The sequence below is a fragment of the Bremia lactucae genome, linkage group LG2, assembly GCF_004359215.1.
Source record: "Bremia lactucae strain SF5 linkage group LG2, whole genome shotgun sequence".
In the NCBI taxonomy this organism is placed as follows: Eukaryota; Oomycota; class Peronosporomycetes; order Peronosporales; family Peronosporaceae; genus Bremia; species Bremia lactucae.
In genome coordinates, this window is record NC_090611.1 from 1674117 (window position 1) to 1685102 (window position 10986).

Below are 10986 nucleotides of genomic sequence, written 5' to 3' on the forward strand. Positions count from 1 at the left end.
AACTATTTGCGAGCAGTGCTCGAGTGTATGCGCACAAATAAAATGTATGCCAATGCATCTAAATGCATTTTTGGCGCAGACGAAATTCCTGTTTTAGGATGCTTCATTGGAACGCGAGGCCTTAGAGCGGATCCCGCTAAGGTAGAAGCCATAGTAGATTACGGTTCCTAAAGAACAAAAGGATTTGCGTAATTGGTTGGGTCTCGCCAATTAATTACACAGATATAGCAAAAATTACGCTGACAGGCTAAGCCATTATCTAATCTCCCTAAAAAGGATACAGAATGGTGCTGGGCTATCACATCACATAATGCTTTTCGAGTAGTTAAGAATAGTCTTATCCATGCCCTGATTCTAGCACTGCCAAATCCAAATTGGCTTTTCAGTGTCGTCTGTGACGCATCGGATTTTGCCATTGGCAGTGCTCTGTTACAAACAGATGCTAATGGGCGTGAGCGTGTTATTGCGTTCGAGTCTTGACAGCTTAAAGCTGCGGAAAGAACTATCCATTTCTGACAAAGAGTTACTTGCTGTAAAGTATGCTCTCGTCAAATTCAGAGTTCATCTGCTCGGCTCCAAGCCGTTTGTAATATACACAGATCACGCGTCATTATGCACGGCGACTATGTCGCCCCGTCTCCCACAGAAAATGGCCCGATGGCTATCCTTTTTCGCGGAATACAACTTCGAGGTGAAGTATAAGCCTGGCAAGCAGAATGCTTTGGCCAATGCGTTATCACGCAGGCCGGATCATGAGCTCTCTCATTTAACGACTATCATGTCGCCTATTTCTGAATTAATCCGTTCGGCTCACGCCAAGTATGAGCAGTGTGTAGCTCTGCTACGAGCTCTAAAGAACTCTGAATCAGGTATTAAATTGCCGGCACGTTTGCGCGCAAGGTTACATCGATTTTCTATCGATAACAACTTGATGCTTTATTGCACGGACACTGCGAATCCTCCGCGTGTCGTTGTTCCTCATGATGAGGATTTGAAGTACCGAATCCTCTAAGAGGCACACGACACTGTCCTTGGTGGTCATCTCGGTAGAAAAAAGACCTACGGCTCTGTAAGCCAGATTTATTGGTGGCCCAAACTTTACAAAATGGGTTAGCACATACGTTCGCACATGCGAAACTTGCCAACGGGTTAAACTCTCGGCGCATGCTGCTGCGCCACTGGCGAGCCTTCCCGTACCCATATGTTGTTGGGAGTCCATTAGTATGGATTTTGTTTTCGGTCTTCCGAATGTTTCAACCGGTAACTCCGGCATAGTGGTTTTTGTTGAACGATTGAGCAAAATGGCTCAGTTGGCGGCCGTACCGGATTCCATTGATGGTTAGGTACAGCTAAGCTGTTTATCGATCGCGTGTTCGACAACACGGTTTGCCAGTGTCAATTGTCTCTGATCGGGACCCCCGTTTCACGGGTAGATTCTGGAAATCAATTTTCCGAGTGCTTGGCACCAGATTGGATATGTCCACTGCGGACCATCCGCAGACCGATGGTCAAACTGAACGTGTCAATCGCGTCATTGAAGACGTTTTACGCAGTGTGTGTGCTCAGACACCAAAGCGCTGGAGCTCCATGCTCCCAGTGTTGGGGTTTGCGTTTAATAACGCTGTACATGCCTCTACAGACTATACTCCGCTCTATGTCAACGGTCTCACCCACCCACGCGTTCGTTAACGATACCACTGCGTGGCTCAGGGCTTGGTGGGGGAGAATTACTCGATAGGCTTGCAAATATCGGCCCTGTTACCATTCGAAAACAAGTAAGCGAGTTTCTCGCAACGCGATTAGTGTCTTAAGACATGTAAGGGACAAGATGGCTGATAGCCAAATCAAACAGAAGGAACAAGCAGATGCCAAAGGAAGAAGCTGTATCAATTCATATGCGGGCGGAGACCGAGTGTTACTAAACGCTTAAAATCTACCTACCAACTTGGTTTCCGCGGTCTTCAAGACCAAAGTGCGCCCGCGCTTTATTGGACAATTTACGGTCGTGGCCAAGAAGGGCCTAGCTTATACACCAAACCTTCCTAGCAAGCTACGTATACACTCAGTGTTCTACGTTGGCTTGCTTAAGCATATCGGGACCCTTCCCACGTGAGTTTGAAGGCGCTTGCGCCGAGACAGTCGTGCCGCAGATTGCTGCATCCTCACTAGGATGCCCAGCTGGTCCTTTAAACGAGGCTGCTGACGCTCCAGCGCTGAAATACGGTCCCGAACCGCCTCAAAAGAGCTCTCAACCCGAGCAAGGACCTCGCGAAGAAGTTGCACCTGGTGCCTTAGAGCATCCAATGCTTCCGTCGAAATTTCGGTTCCCTCCCGCGCTGCTTGATGCGCGGGGGAATCTTCAGTTTCACGTGGAGAAATTTTGAAAGCGACGTCGTCGTAAGGGCAAATACCAGTATCTGGTGAAGTGGTTAGGGTACCCCTCTTCTGGAAACTCCTGGGAGCTCGAGGTACCACCGTTGACGTTTTTAAGCGCCAAGCTCAGGGTCAACTCGCGTCAAACGGCGCTTCCCACCACTAGACGTGGATTGGGTGGATCGGTAGCCTAAATGCGGCTTCGCCCATGCTTGTGCGGTCAACCGAAGCACTGAAATATCGGCTAGGCCTTTTTTCGTTCTGCGGCATAAATGCCGAACGTAACTGGCCTTTCCCCTTAAGCTTGGCAAAATCGAAGCGAAGCTTCCGTTCCAGACGAACATCAGCGGCATCCGCAGAATCTCTGATATTTTAAGAGCCCGTTTTTCAAATGAGACTTCGTTTTCACTCCTTGTTCGATTAGAAACAAAACGATCGGGATTTCCCTCATTGATTACACCGAAGCCCCACGGGCTTGATCACGTAAGCGCGTCAGATACTGACTTCGCGTCATTTCCTTTGGCGTAAGGTATTGCTTATGAAGAGCGTCGCGAGCAGCGATCTCCTCTGGCGCTCTCGCCGTTTCACCGGAGGTCCAAATGACCAGGCTGTGACCCGCGATCTCTTTAAGACGCTCGTCCGCACTAAGCGGGGTGAATCTATATTCACAACTGAGCCTTAGCTTTTGCTATCTCGGCGGATCGACGACGAGCTTGTTCCTCGATGAGGATTGCCCGCTCTTGCTCTCCATCGAGCGGATTTGTAATGATGTTGGACTCAGGGTCCTGTGTCCTCAATGCAGTTAGGACATCAGTGGCACCACGTTCTGGGAACGGAATCGGGAGCCGCCGACGTTTACCCGGAGAAGAAGGCGTGTAAGAGCGACGCTCTTTCTCCTCATCCTCTGATGGAGAGTGACTTTCAAAGTCCACCGTTTTCTCATCGTCGAGGAAGGAGCTAAGAGTCTGTGACTCACGCTTCATTTTTATGTACAAAAGAAGTAAAACACAACCGAACGGTTAGCTGTTTAGGTTCTAACCTCAAATAGGAATTGAAGCGAATGTTGTCACTCGGTGCCAACAGTCTGATGGGGGAGGGTGTAATGGGGCACACATCGGTTGGACAACCGTTGTTCTGGTACGTTTACTTTATGGGAAAAATACCGTTTATCCTATTCTTAAATGCTTGGTACTTGCGATAAACAAACGCCGCCCCTGCCGCCAGAAACAGAAAGAGCAACACAAATGGCGTTTTCCATCCACCGCTTGCAATCTCTGGATTCTCCTCCAGTTGCTTGGTAATCTTGACAATTACCTCGTCACCCAAGACTTTCTTCGAGCTAGTTAAAAACTTAAAATCCCATTTATTATGGGTAACAAATGTTGTAGCCGCCAGATATACATCTGGTGGCCGAAATCTATTTTTAAATTAGCTAGGGTAAGGTTTTAGGTTTAAATAATTAAATAAAGTGCAGTTGCCTTTTTGATCTTAAAGCGTCAAGTGCCTTCCTAAGGCTTGCGCATTGATCTGTAAGAGATAGAAGCCTTTTTAAGGTATATCCTCTTGGGCACTAGTTGCCACTTGGTTCTACGAACCCCTGGATCCCTTGAACTAGGATTCCTTAAGCTTAACTAGCTATATTGAATTAATGGGTTAAACAACTCAGGGAGTCGTACAAGCTAAGAGACTCTCTGAGTCTGAAAATCTTCCTCTGACTTTAGAAACGAGGTAGCTCCGGTTCAATATATCTATATATGTATATTGTAAGCGGGCACGTCGTAATGCGTCCACGCTCTACTTAGACACACACCCTAGAGCAGCGAGGAAGCGGTTTAACCTGCTTCTCTGTCGTGCAGTGATGTAGTTGTGGTGAGCGCGTTAGCGACCTCACCCAACACACTAGGTACTTTGTTCAAGAGTCGTCACGGGAGCGGTAAGCCGGCACCTCGTACGCACTTATCAAGTAGGAAGTAGTTTTCAGACTGATTTGTATTAAATCGTATTAAATATAAATGCCTATTTTACCAATTAAAATGTCATCTCTATATATAACACTTAATATGTATTGCGAGCGTATCTTTCTAGATACCTCGCGTAACGGATGACGCTGGGCGTCATCCTCTTAATGTGTGATGCACCCATGTGCATCACATACACAAGGAATGGTCACAAATGTGCACCACACCCGAGTGCTGAGTCTTATTACTTATTATTTAGTAATTGACCATCCCCTTAAGAACACCAAGTGTACTTAACGGGGACTGTGTAACATTAGGGCAACTTTAGCCCGTTACATATATATTTCTGCCCCACATTTTTTTGAATTTCCCGCGATACTTAATTATACACTAACATAAGTTTGTCAACGGGATTGTTACAAACAATGATATTATTTTATTGTGAGAAAATCTATAGAACCGATACTTGTTTTTTTCGCATCGATAATATCTTTGTACAGACGATGTCCCCTCTGGGACACACCATCATATCTTGTCTGTATAAAGCGCCCGATAACAATTATCATAATTTTAAAAGATGAGCACTCCAAGCGGCTGGCTCACCTTTGGTGGGCTAAAGGGGCTACGCCCTTTTCAAGAATACCACCTCAATTACGTCTTATATTAAGTTAGTCAAGCTGTATCATTGGGTGCATAACTGATTTTTCAGTTCAATGCCCGCATAAAATATTACGCCTAACCACGTTGTTGCTCATCTGACAGCGTGGTACTTCTCCAATAGCATTATAAGCAACTGTAACGATTGCATTTTGTATCGATTGTCGCGACCGCTTCGCTCTAGATACGAATTTGGTTCCCGTTAAATTAGGAGTTAATGCTTTTGTCAGCACAATTTTGCTGGACTCCATCGGCTCGACTTTGACTGTATCGTCCAGCTGCACTAGAAATATTGTTGTTGAGCTGGCCCCAGTGTGCGATCATTTATTTAATATACAATTGTCCCCTTGATTGTTGAGTAGCTTCTTGGTATATTTTACCGACTCCTCTCCGAAATTGCCGCTTGTGATTCCAACTGGTACGGATGACATAATTTTCTACCTTGAAGTAAATATCTTTTCTAGGAAATTGCAGGACTTGGTCAATAGTCTTTGTGTCAAGGGGTTTTGACCACCGTTACCTCTTGTGACGACATACTATTGATGCAAAAAAAGTTTTGTAAATTATTTTTTGTCAGTATCCATAGTTCTTATTTTCTCTAGACATCAAATGGACCAGGCAGATAAGATGATGGAGATGTTAGGCTCATTGCCCGACAACGAGCGTAATGAGATACTTGAGGAAGCAGGGCGTCAACTCGAAGAGTTACAGCTTCAGGCAGAGCGTGCGAGAACTCGTGAAGGGCTCATACAGCGATTTAAGGATAGCCGGGCCAAATTTGTAAGACCGGGAGGAATTTTAGCTGCTATCAACTCGACAAAGAAAATCCCATCGGATGGTGTGGCTTTGGCATTCTCTAACAATACGAACTGTAAACCGACTTTTAATATGAAATCCCTCGCATCCCTTAAACCTTTAATATGTCATGAGCTTGTTGCCGGCACAACACACCGAGGTCGATACATTTGTGGATGGGTGGCCGTCGACGATGCTTTTTATGGAATCGCGTCGACGTCGCTTTTGCTAGAGGACGTGATGGGCGAGATAGTGGAGATTGCCATCTATGGATTGGTTGATTCTGAGATGCCACCCCATGAAAAGCAGCGCTTTGTTGCTTCTCGGTTTCCAAAGGGAAAGCCGGTTGCAATAATTGAACCATACTATAAAGTTAGACAGGACTTGTCGGTGGGTATTCGCGTAGATCAACAAAAAGAATTGATCTCATGGAAAGCGGTTCCTCGAAATTTGGCAACGTGGAAGAAACTTGGAAACAATTTCTTCTCAAATTTAAATGTGATCAATCAAGGCCTCGGAGCGTTAGCATGTTACAATCGCGCAACGCAAACGATCGATATTGAGGTCAAAAAGATTGCGGTGTTGCTGAACAATATAGCTGCATGCCGCTTCAAGGTGAGCGACTTTAATTCAGCAGTGCAGCTTGCGGGTGTGGCTGTGCATCTCAATCCAAGCTATGTAAAAGCTTGGTTTCGACTCGCGTCATCTTTGGTCAAATTAGGTACAGCAAGTGAAGACAAGGAAACTTGCTGTCGGACTGCTCAGCGTGTTGTAGCATATGCATGCCACACGGTGCCGCGTTTAACAATCAATGACAGACGACTATTAGAAAGTACGATTGAGAACGAAAAAGTTTGCTCATTTGACGCTCAGTTGCCATTTCAGTCATACATTGAGTGGTGTGCTGAAATTGAAGTCCCTCACTTGCTCATGGCCATCCCAATGAATGCTAATGATTTTTCTCCAGATGCAGACGCGTGGCGGGAAACAGGAACGGAGCGCTTTAACAAGGGAGCCTTTCGTACTGCCGAAGAGTGCTACCGAAAAGGATTAAACGCACTCGTCTCGTACTCATGCGATGTGTCACTCATTCTGAACAATGCCGCGGCTGTTTACCTAATGCAGTATAACGAGGCAAAAATCGTTCCGAATATTAGTGTTGACGAGACGAATACTCTCGTTGCAACAGAGGACAAGGTGCCTTCTTCGGAACTGGCGCTTTTAAATTGCACCGTTGCTGGCATTTTGGATCCGCTAAATTTTAAAGCTTGGACGCGTAGAGCAAGGTGCTTGCAAACAATTGGTTATCCCCCAGAAAAGTGTATTGCTCACTTAGAATTGATTCGTACTAACGTCATTTCAAGAGCACTATCCTCACCAAAAAGCCAAGAACGAGTCGAAAAATTCAAAATTGGAATGAAGTCACAAATGAAAGAAATGTCAAACCGTAAAGCTGTCTTTCAAGTGTCAGAGCTATCGACTGATGCACAGCGAAAGCAGCGTGATGCTTTGAAACCTCACAACTTTGCTTCATCGACTCGTTATGAGGAGTTCGATAGTGAAAAGGCAACACTTGGAGATGAAAAAGAGTCGATTGATCAGTACATTACGCGGATGGAATCGTTTGAAAACATGATGCGCATGGGATATGCAGTATCAAAGTCCAGTTCAAGGAAGGAAAATAAAAAGCTGCCACGGGAAATGATGATGTTTTTGAAACATCCGCCTCCCAAAATTCATTTGGAATTTCCAAATGAGCGAGGATGGCCCGAAGGTATCGATCCAGTTTTCGCTGGAAAAGTCCTTTACCGAGCATATCTTGATGCGAGTGCAAGTCCTTGGGTATCAGCGCTATCATTGCGAAATGGAACTTTTCACAGTACCATTAAAGCGTGTGACGTAATCAAACGCTGGCATGGTACTGCAGCATTGCAAGTTCTCGAATCAAAAGCAAATTCAGTGCGCTTTGGGGATATTATTGATGCTCGTGATGCTCAAGATGAAGCGTTGCCACGATACGATGCTCGCATCCGGTCTAATTTTGCAAATAACCCAAACCGAGCAGAGGTATATTTCTTTGGGACGACGCACGTCGCTATTGGCTTGAATGACTTAAGCAGCTTGCTAAGTGCCACTTTGCAGGAACAAGCAGACACTGCTGGACCGTTGAGATTTGTTGGTTTTGAAATGAGTGAGTTTGCCGTCGCGAAATGCAAAGTTGTCGCTCACATGCTCAGATCTCCCAGCGTCGCGCTTACAAGCGTTTTAGAGGTTTGGTTATCATCAACTTGGAGTTCTGGTACGCTAAAAGACTTTCGAAACAGTGTGAAAATGGTTATAAAATCGTTGGACGAACAGAAGGAAAATGTTAAAGTGCTATTATACTTAAAATGCTGGAACAGTGCCGAGCCCATTTCTGCAGCAAAGGCTCGGTTTGAGTTTTTTCAAAATTTGGAGCGATACAACAGTAAAGCATTACATGCAGCTTACTGCTTTCGCCGCAAAATTGATACACTCGATCTGACTGAGTACATGCTTACTGGGGAGATCAAAACGTCTGCCATCGTACTGAATGTGATGTCAGAAGAATCTGCTGTTTCGAATCACCAAGAATCGAAATATGGCAAGTCTGCTGCGAAAAATAGAAAACACAGGAAAAAACAAAAAGCGAAAAAGGCAGCAAAATCTTTAGGCGAGGCTCGACTTGTTGGTAGTATGACTATGTGGAATGTGCCTTCAGGTGCCCCACCACTCGAAGAAGATATCGCGCTAAATATTGTGGAGTTTACAAGACTCGTTAGAGAATATTCTCATCGAGAAAAAGGAATGGCCATTCACGAGCTATCAGTTGTGGATTTGTTTGTGCTGCATGTTACACAAAAATTACGCTTTCTTCGAGCACTTTTAGAAACAAGCAAATTAACAATTGAAGTGATGTATGGCGTCGTCAAAGCAGTCCGTGGAGAAGGCGCGAAGGACCCTGAGAACCTAAAGTTATTGTTGCAGATTGCTAAGCTTCGACCCTATACAATTTCCTGGTCCAACGTGCTGGACTATTTTGTGCTTGAGGATTTTCATGATCTCGCTCGTCGATGTTCTGTTTATGGTAATTGCGTACACTACGGCTATAGCATGAATTGGTCTACCCAAGTCTATGGTGCTTCTCTCATTGATTACAATCCTAAGCAATGCAAAGAGTTCATCGACACAGTACTAAATGTGGCCCTTGGTATTCCAGATAGCTCTAATTCGATCGCATCTTCGTTTAATTTTCATCAAGCATTCAAAATGGATGGCTTGGATAAACTTGTCAACTATCCGTTTCGTGAGAATCCACTTAACAGTACAGGGTATGCTCTTGCACACATTTATAAGCAACACTGGATCGATTTCTTTCTAGAGAAAGGTCAACTCTCTGCGGCAGCAGCCCACCGACTGGGTTCGTTTTGCACGTCTACAAACAGCGGGCTCAAAAAGGGGACAATGGATCTGTTCATGCCCGCTCCTCTTTACCGAACGTCCATGACTTTGTATATGAGCTGGTGCTATGACAAATCACTTCGTCTTGAAGGAGTGAATGATCCATCTGACATACCGAGCGGGGCGTGATGTAAGATTTTGCCAAGCATGTTGGCGGAAAGTGCGGTAGCAGCTATAATGAATCGAACGTTTTGGACACAGGCTCACAGAAGTGACGAATATTGGAGCACCGGTCACATCCCTTGGACCGAGCACTCGGGTGTGGTTCACATTTGTGACCAACCCTTGTGTATGTGATGCAAATAGGTGTATTCTTAAATATTATATATTTGAAAAATAATTTCGATGTTTTCAATCAATTACAAATCTATATTAATCTACGAGCCTGCGTTATTAGAACCATTGGCGAAAAGGTTTATTTTTTTAAAAATTAAAAGCGATGGTTTTAATATTTAATTTTTTTTTAAATTGTTTAATTTTATTGACATTAGGAGGGATGACGGCTAGCGTCATCCGTTACATCTCGAAAGATCGCTCGCAATACATATTAGTGTTATCAACACAGAAGAAATTTAATGATTGGTAAAAATAGGTGTTTATATTTAATGCAATTAAATATAAATCAGTCTGAAATCTACTTCCTACTTGGTAAGTGCGCAGGAGAAGCCAGATTACCGCTCCCGTGACGACACTTTACCAGAGTACTTAGCGCGTTGGGTGAGGTCGCTAAAGCGCCCACCACAACTACCTCATGCACGCAGGAGAAGCTGGTTAAACCGCTTCCCTGCTGTGCTAGATTGTGTGTCTAAGTAGAGCGTGGCCGCATTACGACGGGCATGAGCAGGCTCGGAGCGAGGCTCTCAACAGGACTGTTGAGATGCTCTCTGCCCGCCATCAGCAGAGGCCCATTCGGATGTCCCGCCAAAGTTCGATGGAACTGCAGCGAGCACGATTGTCCACTGGCTGTTAGCCGTGGAGCAATGCGGTGTCGCGCAGCTCATCGAGGACGACAGCCGGATGGTGTCGTACGCCATGTCGCATCTGCGCGGTAAGGCCTCGGAGTGGGCTTACTCGGCGCTTATGGCGGTCAGAAAGGCGTTCCCTACATGGGCGATCTTTAATGAAAAGATTCGCGCCATGTACCAGTCGCCGAACAACGAAGTGTTGCTTCAGGCGCGTTTCTTTGGAGCGCGACAGGCGAAGCGATCTCAAGAGCATGTGCAAGAGATGCGCTCGCTGTCGGCGTCCATTGCCGTGGGTCCAATTCCGGAGCACATTAAGGTGCCCACGTTTATGAACGGACAACGACATGACCCATCGCGACAGGCCCTTTTCAGAAAGGTGCCGTCGACGATGGAAGAGGCAATCCAAATTGCCTTAGTTGAGGAGCAATCCTACAACAGTGCCTCGGCGACAGCTTGGTATAAGTCGTCGGCTGAGGGGTCAGATGACACTCCCGTGAAGTTGAGCAATGCAGACGTTGTCTGCTTTAAAGGCGGCAAGCGCGGCCATATGATGGATCGCTGCTTGTACTTAAATACAGTGTTTACGTTCGTTGCTTCCTCGCTCTCCATTTCCGTTGCTTTCAGGTACACGTCATTGTACATTTCTGAAAAAAGTTATCGTTTCTGGCTCGTCGTCAGCTCATCCTAAGTCTGAGTGACGAACTCCGCCGCAGCATGGCTCTGTGCCTTGGACGCGGCCCTCTGCTGTCCCAGCACGA

General features: G+C 45.7%; 1 protein-coding gene across 1 annotated transcript; it reads left to right on the forward strand.

The window, feature by feature from the left end:
• Positions 1-5597: 5597 nt before the first annotated feature.
• Positions 5598-9392, forward strand: CCR75_008477 (uncharacterized protein; the record flags this gene model as incomplete). Its single annotated transcript, XM_067966529.1, has 1 exon — positions 5598-9392. The coding sequence occupies one exon, from the start codon at positions 5598-5600 to the stop codon at positions 9390-9392; it is 3795 nt and encodes a 1264-aa protein (XP_067822165.1).
• Positions 9393-10986: the final 1594 nt, after the last annotated feature.